At 36.3% G+C, this 25,912-nt stretch overlaps 1 protein-coding gene across 1 annotated transcript in view; it reads left to right on the forward strand.

Annotated features, from left to right (window-relative positions):
* Positions 1 to 22,829, forward strand: part of Cdh12 (cadherin 12) — a 193,891-nt gene extending 171,062 nt beyond the window's left edge. The window contains exons 6-9 of the mRNA XM_045133000.1: positions 11,655 to 11,776; positions 14,839 to 14,956; positions 18,252 to 18,503; positions 21,989 to 22,829. Coding sequence (XP_044988935.1) covers positions 11,655 to 11,776; positions 14,839 to 14,956; positions 18,252 to 18,503; positions 21,989 to 22,488 — 992 coding nt within the window. The 3' untranslated portion in view covers positions 22,489 to 22,829. The remainder of the gene's footprint in view (positions 1 to 11,654; positions 11,777 to 14,838; positions 14,957 to 18,251; positions 18,504 to 21,988) is intronic.
* Positions 22,830 to 25,912: the final 3,083 nt, after the last annotated feature.

Here is a 25,912-nt window from a genome sequence, read left to right on the forward strand (position 1 = left end):
TATATGTTATGACCTCTGTGATCAATTACACTTCATAGAACACATGTATATATAAATAATTAATACATTGAAAGTGTTTTCAAACTTTCCAAGACCATATAACAAGTTAAAACTTAACACTGCTATTTTATGCCTGGTGTTTCAAATATGCGTTTATTTTATTTATTTTAGAGAGAGAGAGAGGCATATATGTAGAGAGAGAGAGAGTAAGTTAATGGGCACACTAGGGCCTCCAGCCACTGCAATGAACTCCAGATGCATGTAGCACCTTGAGTATCTGGCTTACAAGGGTACTGGGGAATTGAACCTGGATCCTTAGGTCTCAACCAGTAATCTATTTTTCTAGCTCCCCAAAAGATAATACTATGAATATAAATGTAATGAGAACATTTGAGTGTGTAGTTATTGATTTTTTTTCCCCCTCAGTATATCTGAATACATCATCCTTAGTGTGTAGGATACCAGATTAACAAAGGAAAAATCATCAATCACGTAGGCCTGTAGTGCAATTACCATCATGCATATTAAAGTGTGATATCATAAAAATAACCAAACAATTAGACTGATAAGTGCCAGGGCGGTCCTTCTACAATAACACATAATGTCTGAGATATGGAGGGTTACACAGCAGTAATCCCAGCACTTAGGAGACTGAAGGGAGCCCTGCAGCCTGTTGAAAACCTGCTTGGACTCCATAGTATGTTTGAAGCTAGCCTGGGTTCCTTAGCCATGTTGGGCTCTATAATCTGACCTTGTCTCTAAAAATAGGATAAAATAGTATTTTTATTTTTGGCAACAGAAATGGCACATTTCATGTGCAAGAACAAAAAAATATATGATCCAAAGAGAACTATGGAAAGAGCAGGGCATGAGTAAAGATGAGAACTCTCTGCATAGCATTCTTCTGTTTGTCTATCTGTATCCAAACCTTTCTCAGTAATAATGCTGTTTCAAATGAGAAATATATAATTTTGAATTTATTTCTGACATGCCGCAATTTTTCATCATCATGCTAACTGAAAGGATATGACCAAAGCCAGATCTTGATATCTAAGGCCACTCATGGCAGAATACTAAATACCTCTGAGGAAGCAGGTTTGCAGATTGGTTGAACATAGAAGGAAGGCCGTAAAAATTTAAGAAAGACTTTGATTTTATTTTTTATAGGTTCATGATAAGGAGGATGAAGAAGGGGATATTTACGAAGATATAAAGTTGAAAATGTTAGACATGATATACCTGATATGCAGATAAGATGGATGAGAATTTAGCTTTGGTAGTCAGTTCTCTTGACAGGAATAGGGAGGCGGATGTACAATAGACCAATATAGAGAATAGAAATGGATCCTCTGATGTGATGAGTTCAGTTGGTTTGATTTGCTTGGTGCCCAGAGAAACAGCTGTACAGTCAGATGTGCATATTTGTCAGCAAATCAGCAAAAGCAATTTTCTTGAAAAATATATTTGTGATTCAACATAAGAATCCTAGTAATCATGTAGGTATGAAAAATGAAATTGAAATGGGATAATTTTGCAGTCCTTGTTTTGGTCAGGGGAACGTTTCTGGCTTACTTTATTTAATGCAATGACCATCAGATTTACAAACGTTGTTGCATGTCAAAGACTGTCATTATTTATGTTCAGATAAAGTTTAATTGTCTTTGTGGGTCACAAAATCATTATCTTTTGCTTCTTCTATTCCTTGGTATTTGCATAATAATGTTTCAATGTAGCATATTAGCAATGATTTCTCTTTCAGCTTCCTTTACTTCTGTTACTTTCAGTAAATATCCTTAGTATGACAGTTCAACCCTTAAATAAGTAAGAAACTCCTATAAGGTTTTCCATTATGTCATTATTAATTTATGCTCCTTTCAACACTACACTAGATAACATTCTCTTTCTCCTCATGCTCCATACCCCCCCACACACACCATTTTTTTCCCCCTTTGGCTTTTTGCTGAGGTAATATGGTAGCTCTCATTGTAGCACTGATTTGCATGTTGATGATTTTTCACATGTGGCATTTTCCATACTCCTGCTGGCCACAGGATAATAATGTAAGGTTGTTTTGTTCATGCTACCACAAGGCATGTGAGAAGAATTATTCAATTATAGTTAGTTTTCAATAATACAAAGTGACTTCTAGATTTATGTAGCATTACAGACCATGGACTAGTTAAAGAAACGTATATTGTAATGTAATAAGCTTTGCGTGGTGGCACAAGTCTGTAATTCCAGACATTTAGAGAGTGAGACACTAGGATGAAAGCTGCAAATCAGTCTGGGCTACATAGAAACATCAGGCATGAAAAACAGAAACAAAGAAAACCAAAGCAACAAACAAACAAACAAAAAAAAAATGTTTACTAGAATGGTATTGGTAAATTACTATTCAGAGTAGTTTTCTGGTATGTCAGTTAAATTTAACAAATTCCTGTACTCAGTTCACTGTTTTAAATTATTTATTTTAGAGTGAGAGAGAAAAACAGTGAGAGAGAGACAGAGAGAGAGAGAGAGACAGAGAGAGAGAGAGACAGAGAGAGAGAGAGACAGAGAGAGAGAGAGAGAGAATGGGCACACCATGGCCTTCAGCTGCTGCAAAAGGACTCCAGTCGCATTTGCCACCTGGTGCATCTGGCTTAGATGGGTCCTACTGAATGAAACTGGGTCCTTTGGTTTTGCAGGCAAGTGCCTTAACCTCTCAGCCATCTCTCTAGCCCCCAATTTGTTTGTAAAATAATATTTCTTCATTTATATACATAATCTGATAGCAAGTATTAATCCATATGTTCTAGATTTAATTATTATGCTCAATTTCTAATATTTAACATATTATATAATTTAAAAATAATAGCCGGGCGTGGTGGCACACGCCTTTAATCCCAGCACTCGGGAGGCAGAGGTAGGAGGATCGCCGATCGCCGTGAGTTCGAGGCCACCCTGAGACTACATAGTGAATTCCAGGTCAGCCTGAGCCAGAGTAAGACCCTATCTCAAAAAACCAAAAAAAAATAAAAAATAAAAAATATAATAAATAAATAAATAAAAATAAAATCACACACACACACATCCACATATAATTTTCACGCGGTTTTCCTAGTGGGGGAGACAAACTTGTTAAAGGTATTGTTTAAGATTCCTTTTTCTTTGAAGTTTGGGCTTTTTCACCAATAGCACAGAAGGTAATATTTAAGTTTAGCAGAGACATATATGAATAATTTAAATCCTCTGTGGATTGCTCAGTCTAGCTTCAGATCACATCACTATAATTCGCACATAACAACTATTAGATATGGCTTACCCTAACTTTTAATTTAAATATGAACAGACTTAGAGAGAAAGACTTAGAGAGGAAGCCTGTATTATTCATTTATTCTAACTCACTCACTTTGTACTATAATAATACAATTTCTTGGTATAAAAGGCTGTGGGTCTATTCTTGACGATATTGTAGTTGCAGTTCAGTACACAGCCACAAATTGAATTTTAACTCCTATGTTGTACAAAAGCAGATGTCATTGTTAAATAAGAAACCAAGTAGCTCCGTTGTATATTAATATGAGGAGACTTCTGCCTGATGGAAATTTATACTCCTCAAAATATTTTCAATTACACTTCTCATTTGGTTCTTAGAAATGTTCTGTTACCTCGACAGTATTTATTGCATATATACTATGAAAAGGAAACAATTCATTATTGTTCCATCATGGTTTAGTAAACTGTATACTCATATGAATGTAATATTGATCTTGTAAATTATATAGCAAAGCAAAAAAATTAAATGCTTAAAAAACATCTGCCTTGATCCTCTCATGTCTGCATTGGGATTTCTTAGATCATACTGACCAGAGAGCCATATCAATGGTATTTAGTAAGACATTTCTCAACACCACCAAGCCAGCCCTCACACAGCCTGCCTTTCTCTCTCTCTGCGTTGCAGTGTAATTCAGGCCGGTGAGATACATGTAGCATAGGTTGAGCTTCCAGTTGGGACTCCAGTGGAAATTGCAGGGAATGGTAGGCCTGGCTTCTCAGTTCTAGGTGCACAGTCATAACACTATGTGGCTCCACAAAATGCCACTAGATTACTTTTTAATCGGTCTAATACTCTCCACAGCTAGAACGGTGGATATAGAGAGTTGTAGTCGCTGTCTCTGTAACTGCTTTTCACTAAGAAGAAGAGATGGAAAGTCATCAGCTTATAGATACTCTAAAGTATCTTTTGGATTTAAAATACCTGTGGTAGTTTGACTCAGCTGTCCCCCATAAACTCAGGTGCTCTGGATGCTAGGGTCCTGTCGCGTCCGCCTCGACCAGCAAGGAAGACACAACCACCAGTTCTTCTTACAGAAGTTTATTCAGGCAACTTCAAGCTTATCTCCCCCGAACCTCGGGCGGGGCTTCCTTATAAGCGCTCTCACTCCGCCCAATCATCCCAGGCTACGCAACCTCTCCAGTAAACAAGCATCAGAAGCCAATGAGCAGCGGTGAGGGCGAGCTCCTCCAAATATGGACTTGTTTGTCCCAAGCATAGAACTTTCCGTCAGGCACCATCTTTAGGGCTTGGCCCGAGGGGCTCTCCACAGGGTCCCAGCTGATGGAGACTTGGGAATTAACACCTCCTGGAGGGATCGTATTGTTGGGGGCGGGCTGAAGGGTGCTATAGCCAGTTTCCCCTTGTCAGTGTTTGGCATACTGTCCTGTTGCTATTATTGCCTTATGTGGGCCAGTGGGTGATGTCCACCCTCTGCTCATGCTATCATTTTGCTATGCCATTGTGGTGCTTTGCCTCAAGCGGATAAGCCAAAATAAACCTCTTTTTCTCATAATTTCCTCATGGGTGAGTGATTTCTACCAGCAATGTGAACCTGACTGGCAATGTGGACCTGACTGTAACAGTGAAGTTGTACCAAGAGGTGGGATTGCTTCTAAATACCTGACTGTGTAGCTTTGGCCTTTTGGAGCTGACTTTCAAGAGGAATATGGAAGGATTTTAAATCTTGGCCTCAATGATGACTTACAATGCTGTAAGTACAGTTTGATGGACTAATCTGGTCAGAATTGAAAGACATGAATGCAGTAAGAACTATGGACTGTGAGGTTTGGCTTATGAAGGTGAGAAAGACCTTTGCTTGAACTAGGCTTGCAGTTTGTGTGAATAGCTTGCTGTTATGCCCATGTCCTGAGAAGTTGTGCATGGTTGCTTTGCATAGAAATGAACTGGTATTAGCAGAGGGATATGGCACAGAAAAAAAAAAAAGTCTTTGGATGAACTGCTGCACATTTAGCTGCATTTGCAATTGAGAGATTACACCCTTTGAGATTGAGCCAGCTGACCTGCACCGGGGCAACATGAAGAATATAGACTATTTTGAAGGGGCCTGAGTGCTCAAGGACCAACAAATTGGCACCATATCTGGTATTGAGGAATAAAAGAATTGCAGGAAAGAGAGGGTCATTGAGTTTGCAACATGGTCTTGTGTTTTGGAAATGGCCATGGACAGTATGAAGAAGGTTTGCTGTATTCCTGTATGGAAACCCTATTGGGCCATGTGGATGAACCGTGGTTGCAGTGGAGACCTTGTGGAGATACCAGGACCATGAGATAGCTGCCAGGCCTTATGAAGTTTTCCAGGACTGTGAGTAGCCTAGCTGTAGGGGACAAATTAGAATGCCAGAGACTTGTTGCTTGTAAGAGTTGTTGGACTTGGAGATTTGGCTCTGGCTAGAGTTGTTGGACTTGGAGTTATAAAGTTTGATGTTTGTCCTGTTTAAATCTTGTATTCATTAAAAGATTTTTCGTTATGCTCAATGCTATATTTTGCAGTGTGAATGTTTATTCTGTGCCATTATGGGTTTTGGTGGGACGTTTTTGGTATTATGGATCAGTTAAAAGATCTTGGACTATGTGGATATATGAACATCATTGGGATTGATAAAATCTATGAGGACTTTTAAAGTTGAATTAAATGCATTATATTTTAAATCATGTATGGGTCATGTATGGATATCAGTTTATGGAGGCAAGGGATGGTATATGGTGATTTGATTCAGGTGTCCCCCATAAATTTAGGTGTTCTGACTGCTAGGTTCCAAGCTGATGGATATTTGGGAATTAACACCTCCTGGAGGAATGTATGTTGTAAGCACTCTTATGGGTTTTATAGCCAGTTTCCCTTTGCCAGTGTTTGGCACACTCTCCTGTTCCTATTGTCCCCTTTATGTGGACCAGGAGGTGATGTCCACCCTCTGCTCATGTCATTATTTTCCCCTGCTATTGTGGAATTTCTCCTCAAGCCTGTTAGCCAAAGTCAAACCTCTTTATACCACAAGCTGCTCTTGGTTGGGTGATTTCTACCAGCAATGCGAACCTGACTGCAACAGTACCATTTAAAAAAAAATATATTAACCACTTCCATGATTGTAAACAATATTCAATGATAATGCCTTCCCTCCCCCCACTTTCCTCTTTGAAACTCCATTCTCCATCATATCCCCTCTCAATCAGTCTCTCTTTTATTTTGATATCATCTTTTCCTTCTATTATGATGGTCCTGTGTAGGTAGTGTCAGGCACTGTGAGGTCATGGATGTCCAGGCCATTTTGTGTCTGGGGGGAGCATGTTGTAAGGAGTCCTACCCTTCCTTTGGCTCTTATATTCTTTCTGTCACCTCTTCTGCAATAGACCCTGAGCCTTGGAAGGTGTGATAGAGATATTGCAGTGCTGAGCACTCCTGTCACTTCTTTCCAGCACCATGATGCCTTCTGAGTCATCCCAAGGTCACTGACACCTGAAAAGCAAAGGTTCTCTACCAAAAGTGAGAGTAGCATTAATATGTGGGTATGAACTTTAAGAGAAGTGCTTACTGGGCAGTTTGATAAGCATAGTATATACATTTAACCAGACCGCAGCAGATATTACACCCATAGGACTCATGACTAACCTGTTTTAAGTGTTCAGTATTTTAATCATATTAGATAATTTTTATTTTGGAAAGTCATATGGTCAATATACATTGCTATTTAAAATGGGATGTGGGGCTGGAGAGATGGCTTAGCGGTTAAGCGCTTGCCTGTGAAGCCTAAGGACCCCGGTTCGAGGCTCGGTTCCCCAGGTCCCACGTTAGCCAGATGCACAAGGGGGCGCACGCGTCTGGAGTTCGTTTGCAGTGGCTGGAGGCCCTGGCGCGCCCATTCTCTCTCTCTCCCTCTATCTGTCTTTCTCTCTGTGTCTGTCGCTCTCAAATAAATAAATAAAAAATGAACAAAAAAATAAAAAAATAAAAAAAAATAAAATGGGATGTGATTCATATAAAACAAAATTACTCCTAATAATTCACCATAATGTTTGTTCACTATCTAAGCCAACAACCCAAATCTAACCATTGTTATACACCCTACTGTACATATGTGCCTACTTGCTTAAATAAACACACAAAAAAGGGGAGTCTGGAGAGAAGGCTTACTCGTTTAGATGCTTGCCTACAAAGCCAAAGATCCTAGGTTTGATTACCAGGGACAAATGTAAGCCAGATGCACTAGGTGGTACATGCATCTGGAGTTCATTTGCAGTGGCTAAAGGCCCTGGCACATCCATCGTCTTTCTCTTTCTATGCCTCTTTCTCTTCCAAATAAATAAATGAAAATAATTTTTTAAAGAAATGTCATTGCTTTTCTCCTTGGTACTTGATATTTAGTGGCAATTTTAGACTTTTAATCATACATTCTAAGAAAATACACAATACAAGAGGAACTATTATAATTAAACCCAGGGACCTATTATTTATTTTCAGCAATGCAAAGTGCTCTTAACATTTTTTTTCTCTTTATCCTTGAATGAAAATTATTTTTTAGCATAACCACTGATGTGGCATTTAATTTTTAGGAAGTCCAGATATCCTACAGTGCACAAAATAGTTTAACACAAGAAAGTTTGGTCTTAGTTAAATGTTAAAAAGCACCCTTTGGAGAAACTCTATTAATAAAAAAGATAATATTGATGATATTTTTGTAACAATATACCTATATAGATATTAAAATTCCATTGCAGGAGTATAAATAAAGTGATTAAACTTTTCAAAAATGAATTTGTGGTAGATAAAATAGTTCTTATATTATTCAAATAGCTACATATTGCAAAAAGTAAATTTTCATTTTAAACATAGCTAATCGAGAAGTCTTGTTGCCCATGGAAGAGATCCTGAATTCATATAAACTAAGTGAAATAAAAATGTCAGTCAGTCGTGAGTACTTGACCCTTGCCTTATAAAAGAGAAAGTAGGGAATGAGATTTCCATAGTCCATTATAATCTGATTTTACTTGTAAGTTTTACATAATCTAGATGAGCTGACACTTTTTATGTAGTTAAATAGCCAGCATTTTTTTCTACATATGTAATGGAACTTAAAAGTATGCATTATAGCCCCAAACATGTACATTCAAACCTGAGCTGTTTCACTTTTTGCTCGTGACGCTTGTTTGGAGAGGCTCCATCTCATTCTCTTCTTCAGAGTTCAGAGTACATGAAGGGCTTGCAATTGTGCTATGGCAAATTGTAGATTCTAAGTAATTAATACCACATGCCTCAAAGTGTCAATGCATAGTCAAACATATATAGTAATACACAGTACTTTTATGATTGTTGATTTCCAATTTGTTTAGGAAAACAAGATAGTTTAAGAAGTTTCTTGAGTTAATTTATATTTTATGTTATAAAAATAAGGCATATGAATAAACTCATTGGATTTAAATATCTCCACAAAATATTCTTGGCAATGACAGTAATGATAGCTTTCCAAATGTATTTAATATTTATAAGACACCATTAAATTTCATATAACACACTTTGAAAAAGAAACTTTTAGTATGTGCTTGATGTGAATAAGCTGGGTTAAATGATAGAATGATGTGGAATGGATTTGTTGCCAAAATAAAGGCAAGCCTTTCCATCATACCAAAATATGATATCCGAATATCAGCTTCTGTAATATGTAATTCACAATCCTTCTCCCATATATCTTCCCTAAGCATACCCTATATTCCCCAATCACACACCTATTACAGAACGTACCTGTTAATTCACTGTCTGATATCCATGCCTGTATCTGTCCGTATATGATGGTGGATTTCACTCTCATATGTTAATGCATTGAAGCTTCATGGGCTGCCCCATTACTGCTTTCTGTCCATGCTTTAGTGAACTTGAACAGATGTATACATGTCTGAATCTATCACTGACATTTTGTGTGTCCTTCAAGTAATATTTTCTTTTTAACTTTTATTTGTAAATAAAATAACTTTTATTTATTTTTAACTTTTATTTATTCATTGGTTTTTCAACTTCAAATATTTTAATGTTTGTATGTAAAAAGAATTTTCTGACTCTCCAATGACTCTGAAAGTTCAATATGTCAACTGTTCAGTGGAGAACCCATGATGGAATAAATTTGTTTCTTGATTCTTTAATTAATTAATTAATTTATTTATTTATTTATGTTTGTTTTTTTTTTGAAGTAGGGTCTTACTCTAGCCCAGGTTGACCTGGAATTCACTATGCAGTCTCAGGGTGGCCTTGAACTCAGGGTGATCCTCCTATCTCTGCCTCCCTAGTGCTGGGATTAAAGGCATTCACCACCATGCCCGGCTATCTCTTGATTCTTTAAAATCCTGGGTTTACATCTAACTTCCTATTTCTTTGGCTTCGTGTTCTCTTGATTTCTCTGTGATTTAACTGGAGGCTTCCATTGTGTGGGTAGGCATCATTGGTGGAGATCTCCCAGTTTTCTGACTTAGGGTGGATTTTTTTGCATTGTGGTGTACTCATCTTGGGGAAAAGTCTTATTTTATTGAAGAGAAAGCAAGTATTAGTCCTTTTATGATCTTTAGTGAGTGTTCTGTTTTAAACGTGAGTCAGGTTGGAGCAGGATGGGGTTATAACCGCAGATGCACAGACTGTGGAGATCGCAAGTGCATCAGAGGTACTTAGGGGGTAACTGGGAGCTCATGAACTGGTAGGTCAGGCCTACTTACTCTACCAGCCTTTCCCTTCAGTAAAAGGGAAGCAGGGCTTGGGGTTCCAGTTGCCAGGAAGCTGGAGAGTCAGTCAAAATGCCAACTCCCAAAGTGGCCCATGCACCCTCTGGTTCAGGGAAACCGGGATTTTGGGACCCAGGCTTGGCCAATCAGGAAGCCAGAACAAAAGGCCTGCTTCCGCAGCACACGAGTCAGGACTGGACTGCCAAAAGTCAGTCCCAGGGGTACCAAGTCCAGGTACTGGGAGGTGGGAGGTGGGGAAAGAACATGGAGCTCTGGCCTACTCAGTCTAGCGGTTAAACTGCTTGCCTGAGAAGACTAAGTACCCAGGTTTGATTTCTTAGTTCCCAGGTAAGGCGGATGCACAAGGTGGTACATGCATTGCAAGAGCTAAAAGCTTAGTGCGCCCAATCTCGATCTGCCCCCCCCCCTCTCTCGCTCTCTCTCATATAAATAAGTAAATACTTTAAAATAGTTTATCTATAAACATAGATAGGTTAACATATTCAGAAGTAAGAGTAAACAGTTATAGCATCTTCTGAGTCATCCACAAATGACATGATTGAAGTTATTAAGTCTGTGCTCAAAACCTGTGTTGGAGTTTGGGGAGTGGGTCTTTGTTTAAAATGCACTTTTTTTTTCCTAGGCTCTAGGTGTTGTAGGAAGAAGTTAGTCCATAAAGAAATTCATGACAGTATCTATTATTATTATTATTATTATTATAAAAAATTAATGTTAGGATGCCTGTTAACTTTCCATAGCATACCCCTTGATTCTCCTTTCTTAACTCTGTTCCATAGCTATACTTTTAAGCATCATTTTTACTTTTGGTTTAATTGTTTTACTACTTCTCATTTCGGAAAATCCCTGACACTTTCTTCTTTCTTGTTGCTCATCAATGTATTCAGGAGCAGATCTCAAGAGGATTCATTTTGAGAGTAACATAAATATCTTGGATGTTCCAGAAAGTGAAATTTATAGTTATTAATGCAACATAGAATATTATGTTTTTATGTGATAATATAATGGGGTTGTAGAAACGGCTCACATTTTATGACACTTACCTGCAAAACCTAAGGATCCAGGCTCAGTTCCCCAGTACCGACATAAGCCAGTGCACAGGATGGTATATGTGTCGGGAGTTTGTTGACAGTGGCTATAGGGCCTGACACAATTCTCTCTCTCTCTCTTCTCTCCCTTTCTCCATTTATCTCTATCGACCTGCATATCTCTCTCATAAAATAAATGACAATTTTAAAAAAAGAGATAATGGAAAAGATAGGCTGTGTGATATAACACTGGAAAGAGGACCAAGCCATCATACTAGAAAATTCCTTCAATCTGGATTAAATATCAATCCTGTATCTGATAATAAGAGCCAAAGCTAAACCTTGGCAAGACATCATGTGCCTGGTCTGTCAGCCACATATCAATACTTTTTTTTTTTTTTTCATCATTTTATCCTTGGAGATCCATGCACTTAGAACTCTTAGAATTTCCTATAACACAAAGATAACATTTCATTTTATGTTAAAGGTAACTGAAAATAAATAGGATTTATTTGAGAAGCAATGACTAGAATTTGTAATAATCACTTACCATTTTGTGTTTTCAACAGGTAACCCATTATTAACCAGCAAAGTCAACATACTGATTAATGTTCTAGATGTCAATGAATTTCCTCCAGAAATATCTGTGCCGTATGAGACAGCTGTGTGTGAAAATGCCAAACCAGGACAGGTATCCAACCATTAGTTTTGATTAAGAGTCTCTAAGCATCCCCCACATGTGTACTTTAGTTTATAAATCTTGATATAGATTAATGTACATACATATTCATCCTGATCAAATGTCACCAATATGCAATGTGTCCATACAGTATATCTCACAAGTATTAATAAAAATAAACAAAAGGCTTACTAAATTTGTACAATGAATAGATACAACAAATGTGAGGTTAATGCCCTAAGAATAAAGTTTTTATTTTTATTTTTATTTTTTCTTCAAGTTAAAGTCTCATGTTAGCTCTGACTGATCTGGAATTCAGTATGTAGTCTCAGTCTCGGACTGGCATTAAAATTATGGTGATCCTCTACCTCTGCCTTCTGAGTGCTGGGATTAAAGGTGTGTATCACCACGCCTAGCTAGTTTTGGTTGACAATTGAAATCTATTTGATCAACAAACATGTAGGAATGTAGATTCTGCCATTTTTTTTTTTTTTCTCATTTGGCTGTGGAATTTCTAAAGAAATTTTGGCTGCAAACCCAATAACCCAATTAATCAAAGTGCATTTTTTTCTAGTGTTCTTGTTTTGCTCAAGGGGTTTCATAAATGACACACCAGAGCTCTTAAGCCTGCTGAGATGTAAAGCTGCATTCACTTGTAGCCATTAAGACAACCTCTGAGTATTTCAACATGTCTGAACTGCATTATGTTAAGCAAGGTGATATTATTCTGTGGCATGTTATAATGTAAATATGCATGCTGATATGCTATGCAGGTTGACCACAGTTAATGAAACCTGTTGTCAAACCCATAGCTTTATAGAGAGTAATGTGAACATGCATCTTTTATCTTTTATATTCTTCACTATTATGAAAGAAAGGAAAAAAAAAAAAAACAAAGGTAAACAGGAACATGTGTATGGCAGGAATACTTAGTTAAAGTGTTAAATAAGTTAAAAAATATATTTGTATGCTTCAGATCCAAATAATAACTTTTGGGAATACTTCTCTATTAAATGGCATATGCATGTCTTATAAATTGTAAGTTTGAACTATTGGAAAAAGCAGATGCTATTACAATGCAACCCAAACCCTGATTTTCCTATGTGTGGAAAAAGTAGAGATAATCTGATGCAAATTTGGTGGCTCCCAGTAAATATCTATGGTGTATAATGAGAACCATTTGTGTACACAGCATATGGACAAGTGTACAAAACTTGTGCATTATCAGTATGTTTGGTGTGGACATTTTCTAAACTTGGCTTTAGCCATTATGCCTAAGAACTATGCATAGTACTGACTTCTATGGATTCTAGTGGAAGAAGTACTAACATATGTATGTATCTATGCATGTATGCATATTATCTAGCCATATTTTATACAAAATATATATCTTCTGACACTTTTATGTCTATGTTAGTGTACCTTTTATTTATCTATCCATTACCTATGCCTCCATTCATCCATCTGATCCATGTACAAAGGACAGAAAGACTGGGAAAAAAAAAAAAGTGTTACTCTGTAAACAAGAGAAATTTTACCTAGGAATTTCTTTCCTCAGGGTAATGACTCCAAATTAACACTGTTAGGCACCAGCCTGTGGTGAACTTTTCATCCCTGTATGTTACCATAAACTTCGTAACTCCACATTGGCTTATAGAAAGTACACAGGAAATTATTTTTTAATCATTGTAATGTAATTTGGATGTAAGAACATTTTTTAAGGAAATAAAGTTTAATTTTCATAGAGTTCGTAAGATGAAACATTGACTAAATTGTTCTGAATCCCAGAATCTGGATTTAATGGTTGATTGCTCAAAATAACACTCATAACATTTCTATAGGGTTAGCAAATGTTGAGGAGTGAATGTACATGGAGACCAGGGAATTTAACTCATATTATAGAAGCAATTTATATATTTTTAATATTAACAGTGATATCTCAATCTGTTTATCTGTATACTTCACTATCTGCATTTTAACCGTCATGCTTTATATATTTGTATGCATCTATAGCTATATAGTAAGGCAGATCATATTTATGAGAATAGATTTTAAATAGAAATCAAAATAAAAATTATTGGATATATCACAGGCTTAATTGTATTAATTGAAAATACATACTCACTATTACAAAGTTATTATATATGACATATAAGCTGTTCTTCTAGATAAAATCTAATTTGAATCAATAGTCTGACCCTATATACATATTTGCCCTTTTCCTCACATACTGTCTAAACTTCTGACTATATATGGGTAGTGGGGAATTGAACCTGAGTTCTTTGGCTTTACAAACAAGTGCCTTAAATACTAAGCCATCTCTCCATCCCAGTCATACCTTTTGATTTGTTCATCGGTGTAGTTAATAGTAATGTTTACAGCTTAGATCTTAGAAGTTACCTTAGATTGTAATTCCAAAAGTACATTGTTGAAGTACCCAGATTTTACTCAAAGATCCATGGTGTGTGGGTGAATTTAGAGACATTTTGAAATACAAATGAGCATGTACTTGCTTGTGTTATATTACAAAGCAAAAACAAAACAAAAACAACTTTGTTGCTATCCAACAGAGAAATTAGCTTAATAAGAACCAGATATATGGAATTTTATATTTTCATCATATTATATACTAGGAGAATAAATATTCTCCCAAAAACACTGTTCTGAAACTTTGCTATTTCCAGTATAGTTAGATAAGCAGATATTTGTTTCCAGTGAGCATTTTTATAATCAAGCTAGGAAGGTTTACGTCATGTAATTCAAATGAAGCAAAGTGCCTTTTAATTTTATTTTGCTTGGTAGAAAGAATTTTCAATGCTTGTAAGCTCTTCAGTTGTCCAGATATTGATTTAGAATTAGCTAGTGTTCTCTGATGTACCTTCCATTATTACTTGTAAATATTTAGAGAATTGTTTATAAAAAGCACATGTAAGTGATTGTTCCATCGGTATTGATTCAGAAAGGGTCATTTATGTCTACTTGCATGCTTTATTAAATGAAGTTATTAGCCGGGAGTATAAAGCTCCCTGTTAAATTGATGTCTAGCTTCAAGTTTCATCTCAACTTTGTTTCAGATAATTCAGACAGTGGGTGCTGCAGACAGAGATCTCTCCCCTGCTGGGCAGCAATTCTCCTTCAGATTGTCACCAGAGGCTGCCGTCAAACCAAATTTTACAGTCCGTGATTTCAGAAGTAAGTATAACCACTTACGATTAACTCCTTATGTGCTTTTGTTAAAGGGCATAAAAGAAGAAAAAGTTGTATTTTTCTCTAAGAACAATCAGGGTTATTTTTTTTTTAACCATGGGAACTCATATATAAGAAATGCAAATATCTTTGACTAGTGGTAAATGAATTACTCCATGTAGATTATGTAACATAGCACTCCCATTAGGAGCAGGGAAGAAGCTTAATGATTCCAGCAAATAAAAAAATATGTGAGAAAATTCTTTTCCTGTTTTAAATATCACATTCTTATATGCATTTCTTGTACATGTAAATAAATATATATATTATTAATTCCTACATTTGAATAACAGTACAGCAAAGATTAAGAATAGGGCATTTTGATGAAAATGTTTTGCATTCACATTCAACGTCCCTCAGTTGTCTAAATTATACTAATATAAATCTTATAACTTTTTTTATTAAAATCATATGTTAGCCTTGAACACAATGTTTAAAATGTTTCTTTCAAGATCAATTTAGCTTTGCCCTCTAGTGTCATGTTAACCCTTTTTACTTCTACAATTATTATTGCTGTCATCATTACTACTTATGATCTTACTGTGCCTGCCTGCTCTACAGCGTGTAGGGAAATATCAGAAACACTGGGATAGAATTCTGGATGCTCTTCAACTTATGTTGAAGTTACAGCTCAATGACCTCATCTCAAAGTTGAAAATCACCTAGCTTGGAAACCATTTATTGCATGTAATCTAGCAAATATCATAGTTTATCTTAGATTGACTTAAATTTGAGCTGATTCATTACATTGGTCTACATAGTGCAAAATCATGTAATTTATTATATAGCAAAAAAAATGGTTACATGGGTGTACCTTCAAACCATCATAATGTTGAAAAATATAAGTGAACTTATTGTTAAATACAAACTGTGCTGGGATTTAAAACCAGGTTGGTGTTCAGAAGGCTCAAGCCTATATTATCCACACATAGTACTTGGGAGACTGTGGCGGGTGGATATTAGTGAGTGTGAGGGCAGCCTGGCCTGGGTGAGAGTAAGACCCTGCCTCAAACAGAACAAAGCGAGACATGACAAGACAAGACAAGACAAGACAACCTCCCATACAAACAAAACAAAAGTAATTACAAGTAGTCACCTGCTCTGGTTTTATTATTTATTTGACTTTGGATATTTATCGCCTTAAGCATGCATATTCCATAAGGATTTGATACCTGATTTTTTTATATTTTGTAGTAAAAAGCTTGACAGCTAATGAAATCTTTTTGTAGACCAAGTAATAATGTAATAAGCTAATGATGGTGATGATGGAAAAAAAGTCAAAGTGTGTTTGTGTAAGTGACTAACAGAAGACAATCTGAGTACACACATTTGTCTGTAGATTTGCTTAGTGCTGGACAGTGCTGTGAAGAATGTCCATAAATGAAATAGTGAACTAGAGTGAGTAGACTTTAGAAAATGAGCAACTCTGTGTTTTTCTCATGAAAAATATAAAATTTTACAGTATATGGCAAACAATGATAGAATAATACATAAATAAAAATTCCACCCTATTTATAAGCCAAATAAAGAGAACTTAAATTCAATGGCATTAGAAGCCTTTGAGAAGTTTTATCATGGGTATAGCCTGTGGGAATTTGCAGTTTAGGAAGTTCAAACTATAGGACTTTTATCATTGTAGAAATCAGTGGGTGTCTCACCAGGATAATGGCTGCAAAAGTGAAGATAAGAGTGAAGTAATACAATGGATAAGAGTGTCCATAGACTTGATACATGTGATCAATAAAGATAAATCAAACTTGTAGACTTTAGTCTTGTATTACTAAGTAGATAGTTATATGATTCACTACAAATGGGCAATGTGTATTTCCCACCTTTGGATCTCCTTTGGAAGATCTGCATCTAGACCAACAAGGCATGCAAAACATATCACCTTGGTGAGATCATAGGATATTCAAGAACAGGACATAGAAGTACCACAATTATTATTTTTTTAATAATTTAGGGTGCCACTTTACTTATTGTAACTTATATTTGTTAATTTAATTTTTTATGGAAAAATAAGTGCAAATTGAAAATTGATGCTTAATATTCCATGTACATAGTTTCAGACCAATAAATTTCATTTTTTCAAGTATCAGTAAATAATATATTTCTTAAATAATCACTGTTAGGTGGCCTTTACACATAAATTATGGTTAAGATACCAAATCTCCTGTTTTCTCCAAAGAGTGACATCAAGAACTTTCGATTTCTTACAATCATTTTCAATCAGTTGGTGATCTCTGACTGTTGAGTTTTCCTGCTCCTCAACTTTAGAAATTCAACCAGCAAGCTCTGAAGGATCCAGTGGTGCCTCATTTGGTCTGCATAATCCCAACCTTGTTTCCAGCAACAGTGTTCCTCCTTCAGTAAATATGATTAGGGATGTTGGAGAATATCATGCCTTCTTAGTATTTTGTTTTGCAATTTAAAAATATTATTTTTGGAATGATAAAACTAATCTTAACAATACAAAGTTTGATCATATCACATATTTTATCATGACTATAAATCCTATGGCAATGAATGTAGAGAAACTAAGTTCTAGTTATCAAACTAGTAAAACCAAATATCATTCTTGCTGATTTAGTTAGAAGTACAGTAAAACACTTTCTATTCACAAGAAAACTATAATCATTATAATCCATGATACTTTAGAGTTTTGGTAGATTTTTGTGTTTTTAAATGCTTTAGTTTCCTTCTCATGTTCTTCATTGTGGCAAATGTGGAAAAATGAAGGCATTTGTATACCTGAAGGTAAATATTCTCCCCCCAAACTCACCAGGAGTTGACCCAAGGAAGCCCTGCTGCTTATGGATATCTTAGTGTTCAAGATCACCCTCAAATTTTAATATATTTCAAATGAACATTTTATAACCTATTGTGCCAATTTGTAATTGGCAATCTTTGCCTTTATAACATGTATTAGAACATTCACAAAAGTGTTTACTTTTCTTTTTCCTCAATGAGGTTTGATTTGAACAAACGGGGCAGCTAAAATTCTTGTAAATCATTCTTGAAGCAGATGAGATGAAAGTCTCTAGTCTCTTTGTTCCCAGATAATTGTTTTTAATTACTTATGATTACAGTTTGATTGCACTTATAATATTAGGAGAAATGATTAGAAATTAAGGTGCATTTTTTTAACCAGAAATAGCTTCCCAGTGTCTAGCAGATGTTGGCTGAAGCCATGAAGTGAAACACTCAATAACTATTTCTTCATAACTGTCATGTTTTGCAGACAACACAGCTGGAATTGAAACCCGCAGACATGGATACAGCCGCAGGCAGCAAGAGTTGTATTTGCTCCCTGTTGTAATAGAAGATAGCAGTTATCCTGTCCAGAGCAGCACAAGCACAATGACTATTCGAGTCTGCAGATGTGACTCTGACGGCTCCATCCTGTCTTGTAATATGGAAGCAATTTTCCTACCTGTGGGACTTAGCACCGGAGCTTTGATTGCAATCCTACTATGCATTGTGATACTCTTAGGTTGGTTTCAATAATAATCACACACACACACACACACTCTCTCTCTCTCTGCTCTATAACTCTTCTCAATTTGCAAGGTCATTATTATTTTATACACCAAGCTATTTATGTAATTTATATCTATTAAATTAAATTCATATTAAATATACTTTCTCATTTCATATCTCACAAATAACGTCATCAAAGATACATTCAAACAATAATATCATAGTACTAAAATCTGACACTTTTGGCCACAGTGATTTCACTGTATATAAATTTTCATTTAAAATTGTGTGTACAAGTCATGGCTATTATCTAATGAGACATTATATATTCTTTTTTTTTAAATTGTTTATTTTTATTTATTTATTTAAGAGAGACAGACAGAGAGGCAGAGAAAGAGAGAGAGAGAGAGAGAGGGAGAGGGAGAATGGGTGCGTCAGGGCCTCCAGCCACTGCAAACAACTCCAGATTCATGCGCCCCCTTGTGCATCTGGCTAACGTGGGTCCTGGGGAATCGAGCCTTGAACCAGGGTCTTTAGGCTTCAAAGGCAAGTGCTTAACCACTAAGTCATCTCTCCAGCCCGAGACATTATATATTCTTAAAAATATTCTACATAAACAATCCTTCTCAATATCTAGTTCACTAAAGAAAGGGAGAGAGGGCTGGAGAGATGGCTTAGCGGTTAAGCGCTTGCCTGTGAAGCCTAAGGACCCCGGTTCGAGGCTCGCTTCCCCAGGTCCCACGTTAGCCAGGTGCACAAGGGGGCGCACGCGTCTGGAGTTCGTTTGCAGAGGCTGGAAGCCCTGGCGCGCCCATTCTCTCTCTCCCTCTATCTGTCTTTCTCTCTATGTCTGTCGCTCTCAAATAAATAAATAAAAAATTAAAAAAAAAAACTTAAAAAAAAAAGAAAGGGAGAGAAAGTTAGGGAAGTGTGTAAACTGACTTCAAATTCACATGCATTCTGCTTACAAGGTTGCCTAGAAGCCATTTCTTGTCCAGTTTTCCTACATCTTCTCACATCTCAATTCTGACTATTCCCATCGTAACAGAGCAGAACCTGCCAACGTATCCAGAAGTGCTGTAAGAGACAGCGATTGAAGAATGGGTGTTGGCCACAGTTCTGTCAGAATAGGTGGGATCCTTCTTCAGAGATTTCCCTCTTCTATCAGTCCTGCTCATCTCCATTTCCTCAGTAATTCGCTGCTCAGGTCACATTAACACAGATAGATTTTTCCAAAATCAATTCCTTAAAAACATATAAAACATTATACATATATATCTATATATCTATATCTATCTATCTATCTATCTATCTATCTATCTATCTATCTATCTATCTATCTATATCTATATCTATATCTATATCTATATCTATATATATATATATATATATATATATATATATATATATATACACACACACACACACACACACACACACACATATATATGCACACACACACACACATGATACTTGGTCCTGTGGAATTAGTTTAGCACCCACATTTATCATTTCATTAAAATATTCTGACATATAGGGAAAACTGTTCACATTTTCCTAGAATAGAAAAGATGATAAATTAGTTCCTAAGAGGATGTATATGAGTGAACAGTAGGAAACAGCTTTTCCTCAGATGCTCAGGCTGATTGAGAGGGAAAGTTTTAGAGACTCATATGGACTTCATATGCCATGGCATACATATGAAGTCCATGTGGTTATCAAAACAAGTCAATCCAGGGTAGAGAGCTGGCTTAGTGGCTAATGACTCTTGCTTGCAAAGCTTTTCAACCTGGGATTGATTATCTAGTGCCCAAATAAAGGCAGGTACACAGTGGTGTGTGCATTTGGAGTTCATTTGTAATGGCAGGAGACCTTGGGACACACATACTGTCCCTTTGTTTTTCTCTCTCTCAAATTAAAAAAAAAAATCAAAAAGTAGACACTATTATATCCTTATAATTCATAACAAATTGTATCTACTATGAGTTTATGCTGGTGATATAAATGTTAATGAGTATATTCAAATAACATTCTCACATTGGAACTTGCCATGATTAGTTAGGTGACTAAGTTGAAATCAAATGTTCCTTTCCCATTTATCTCTATTCACTAGTAGTTACCTGAATCTCAGGGCACTTCCATGTCTACTTAGCAAATCTAAGCATATTCTGGATGTTTTGTTTTGCATATGTTTTCTTCCCATGGTGCAGCAAGTAAGCTATTATCTCATTGTCATCACACACTGGGGTTTGTAGGGTGCTTATCTACCTGGATGATTCCCGAGTCCTCAGTGCACATGCAGGTTCACATACTGAAACTGCTTGATGCCCTGGTCCATGAAATGAAGCTGGACACCAAGCATTTGGAGGGTGTGTAGATAAGCCCTCACACACCAGTGAGGCAATTAGAGGTCTTAGTTAACACAGTTCATCAACCAAGATACCTGAATTCTAGTTCTCCTTCTTCTTTTCCAATTTATTGTTTTTCACATAGATTTTCTTGGGGGAGATTTTGATTATTTCATTAAAAGACAAATTTCCAGTTGAGAATATTTCAGCTCAAAAAGTAGCTGTGACTGATGTCACCATGTTGCCTATGGAGTATAATATTCATTCAGGTTTTATTGTATCAACTCCTGGGGTTATCTACATTATTATACTAGCAATTATTTTAAAGTCTGATTGTTGTATCATACTATCTTATTCCAAAGCACTTGGTATTTGAATAACTTTGCTGCAGCTTTCGGTAGTCACCATTTCCAAATGAAGTTGACACATTAGACATTGGCAAAGCATGAGAATGCACATTCATATAAAGTGTGTTCACTATTGACACAGTGTGAGATTATCAAAGAAACTCAGCCATCCCTGGTTGTCACAGTCAGGTTCGTATTGCTGTAAGAAATCATCCAACCAAAAAGCAGCTTGCAGGGGAAAAAGAGGTTTCCTTTGCCTTAAAGTGTGAAGGGAAAGCTCCACGATGGCAGCGGAAAGCGATGGCATGAGCAGAGGGTGGACATCACCCTCTGGCCAACATGAGGTGAATAATAGCAACAGGAGAGTGTGCCAATCACTGGCAAGGGGAAACAAGCTATAACATCCATTAGCCCGCCCCCAACAAGACACTGCCTCCAGGAGGCATTAATTCCCAAATTTCCATCAGCTGCAAACCTAGCATTCAGAACCCCTAAGTTTATGGGGGACACCTGAATCAAACCAGCACAGTGGTGTATTTTAACTTAAAATATTTATTTATTTATTTGAGAGAGAGAATGGGCACGCCAGGGTCCTCAGCCATCGCAAAAGAAACTTAGACGCATCCCTCACCTTGTGCATCTGGTTTACATGGGTCCTGAGGAGTCGAATTGAGGTCCTTTGGCTTTGCACACAAGTGCATTAACCTTTCAGCAATCCCGCCAGCCCTGTTTTAACTTTCATGTTCAGGTGAAGTGTTCTATATGCTTTTCTTTCTCTAACGGCACTTCTTGTCTTCGTTTAGCCATAGTGGTGCTCTATGTAGCCCTGCGGAGGCAGAAGAAGAAAGACACGCTGATGACCTCGAAAGAAGACGTCAGAGACAATGTCATCCATTACGATGATGAAGGAGGAGGGGAAGAGGACACCCAGGCTTTCGACATCGGGGCCCTGAGAAATCCCAAGGCCATTGAAGAGAACAAAATCCGCAGGGACATAAAGCCAGACTCTCTCTGTTTACCTCGTCAGAGGCCACCCGTGGAAGAGAAGACAGACATAAGGGATTTCATTCATCAAAGGCTTCAGGAGAACGACGTGGACCCAGCAGCCCCGCCATATGATTCCTTGGCCACTTATGCCTACGAAGGAAATGGATCGGTAGCAGACTCGCTCAGCTCCATAGACTCTCTCACCACAGAAGCCGACCAGGACTTCGACTACCTGACAGACTGGGGACCCCGCTTTAAAGTTTTGGCAGAAATGTTTGGAGAAGAAGAAAGTTATAACCCTGATAAAGTTACTTAGGAGAGATGTGAAGGTTGATACACATCTGAGAGAGAATTTTTTTTTTTTATCAAAAGAAACATGAATAGTAATCAAACACACACACACACACACACACAGACACACACACACAGGAGTGATTCAAGATTAATTTGATCGTCTTGTTTCCAGCAAGTTACTATCTTATCATGTTGTCACTTTTGGTTTCTTCTGCCAATACACCAATCAATACAAGCTAGAACCTATCATCTGCACTTGCTTTAAAAAAAAAAAATTCAGAAACACACTGAGACAAGCTCAGGCCTATAAAATACAATTACTGACATGGCAACCTAGAATGAAGATAGCTACATGGCATCACGGTGGAAGAGTGTGAGATTTTTCTTAATTCCACTAAAGTGCCTATTGAAACTCGTATCATTTAAAGTGGTGCACACTTCACTCTGCTGTGATGGCTTTGTGGGATCCAGAGATAAAGGGGAGCAGAGCAGACGCCGCCTCTGTGTCAAGGAGCAATAGCAACAAGTGAACTCTCATTTATTTTCCAAGACAAAGAGGAGTACTTCCCAACTCCACCTTCTTACTCTTCAAAAGGTTTTCTCTTTTAAACTGTAAACCAAAACATACTTGTTTTTCCTACCCTTTCCTAAACTGAAATAAATGAAATATTAACTTCAATATGTAAGTCATAAATTTTAAAAACAGTGTTTGATCCTCATATTAATTCATGTAACTGTTAAAGAAAATGGTAACTTTTTCCAAAAAAAGTAAATAAATAAAATTTTACAGAAGGAAATAAAAATGAAAAAAAAAATAAACCTCTTTATAAAGAGAGGCCTCAGGGCTCAGATTCCATATTAAAATAAATACTGGTTTGATTAATTCTGTCCTGATGTGCAAAAATTGGTTAAATAAATCATTAAACCATTTATGCTTTCATTTGTAGTAAAATTTTCAATTTTTGTACTTATAAACATTTATGAAAGGGAATATATATATATACTTTAAACAGGGGAAAAGTTCAATACAGCTTTGAAGAATTTCTGACCACAAACTATTTGATGAGGAAAGAAAACAAAACATATTGAACAACATAGGCTAGACTACAACATATCTACACGTGTTTATATGTTGCTTAACATGTATGTGAGTCCAAAAGTAAAAAACAACGGCTAACTCCTAAAGGGAGCAAAATGAAACATTGCACATGCTTTGTTGACATGAAGTTTAACTTTGTGAACTCAGTTGTTAACTCTGAAGCTCTGTGTTATTTCTTTGTACTCTCATCTATAAAATTCCTCTTGTAAATGATCCCTCGTAACTCTTCTGTAGTGAACTTTTATTTATTTAGTGCACACTACTTAGAAATACTAGATGTTATGGGCATATTCATAAAATATAATCATGTTAATCCAATGTGGACTCCACATTATACAGAAATTCAGAGGATACAGTGGATGCAAACTAACCATATTTCCTCAAATTTTAATTACCAGAGGTGACTACTTCTATTTACACTCTTGGTAGGACACAATGTTGCCTAGAGAGCCATTCTGAATATATGGTTTATGCATAGTTGTATTGATAACGTTACTATGAAGATGAAGATTCTCTCTCTGAGGCTGTGAAGGTGAGAAGTCACACATTAGATACCCATGCCTAAATATGGATTACAGTCAAACTAACTTCAGCCACATTCATTATTATATTATCATGTTGCCTAGTCTTTGCGCTATGGTAATGAGTCCTTTTCAATCTGTTTCTTATCTCTGGATCGGACTTCACTTTCTCCCTGTTAGGATGGGTTTTGAATGTGTTGCCCCACATTCACTATGCCACTGGACTTTTATCTCACCCCTGGCCACAGCCTTCAATGTTCATGTGCTAAAATAGATTAAATATTTTACAATACTACACTTTCTGGAAAAGGTAATATTTTTAAAAAGTTACTATACTGTTACCATACCAGAGAATAAATAAGGCATCTTCTATGCTTTCCCAAGCAACATGACACATTGTAGCATGAAGAACATCCTATGGAAGAAAGTTACTATTCAAGATAATTTCTGAAGAAAATTGATTCATTTTAGAATTTATTGCATTTCACCAGGGAATGTAATTACTTGTCCATACAGTCATTAAACAGGAGTCATGGTGACATGAATGTAAGGTCATTTCATAGCACATCTCTAAGATGACAAGTAAATATATGAAATGTGTAACTATTAGTTTTCATCATACCAATAGTTTAAAATGCATATTTTGTATAGTTTTCAACACCACTATATTGGTTTCCTGTGGCTATCAAAAGAAAATGTCAGAGGCTGAGTGACTTAGACAAGAGAAATATATTTCCCCAGAGTTTTGAATGGTTAGCTGTTTTCTAAAGGCCTATTCTTGTAGAAGACCATCTTCATTTTATGCCATTTCCATACTTTTCTCTTTGTGGTTACTCATTTCTCTTTTCATGAGGAGACTACTCATATTAGATCAGGACATAGCCATATGACCCCTTTATACTTCAATACCTCTGTAAAACCGTATCTCCAAAACCAGACAAATTCTGCAGTATTTTGAGTTAGCATTTTAGCATGTAAATTCAGCCCATATAATGCTGCAGATAATAAAGCATTTTTTTAAAAAAAATAGTATTTGATTTATAAAAAAAACAATAAAAAGTAAATAAAAATAAAACCTAGAACTAAATATAAGCACAATAAGAAACTGTAAAATTAGAATAGAATTGATCAATGAGTTGTTTTGGTACTCATATTTTGAGATATTAAGAAACCCTTCTTTCCTGGCATGGTGGTGCACACCTTTAATCCCAGCTCTTGGGAAGCAGAGGTATGAGGACCACTATGAGTTCAAGGCCAGCCTGAGACTACATAGTGAATTTCAGGTCAGCCTGGGGTAGAGTGAGACCGTACCTCATAAAACAAAAACAAAAACAAAAAACCAGAAACATTTCTAGTTAGAGCAAAGACTAGCCTTATATTTCAATAAATGTAATGCCATTGGACTCTTTTATATTTATAAAAATAGCATAATTGGACTTTAGTCAGCATTAATATTAAAAAATGTTCAAAATTGATGTGAGTAGTTTTGCTAACAATAATTAATACATAATTGTCTAATGGCATGCATGTTTACAGAGCTATGTATGTACATATATGCAAGATATCACCTATCTAATTTAAAAGTAATACTTTTAATGCTATTCAACATAATGTCAAATTAACATACAAATGTGAAACAGTGTTATTGATATGCTAGAAATAATTCCCACTAGCTTTTGTACCAAATTCTATCTCTCACACAAAAAATTCTCTTGTGACCACTTCCTTGATTTCTTTGTCATCAAATTTATACATTCTACTTAGTACTGCATATGTTCCCTTTGAAATTTCCTTACTCTTAAGTGCTAGATACAGTTATATGAAGT

Source organism: Jaculus jaculus, chromosome 13 (assembly GCF_020740685.1).
Source record: "Jaculus jaculus isolate mJacJac1 chromosome 13, mJacJac1.mat.Y.cur, whole genome shotgun sequence".
NCBI lineage: Eukaryota > Metazoa > Chordata > Mammalia > Rodentia > Dipodidae > Jaculus > Jaculus jaculus.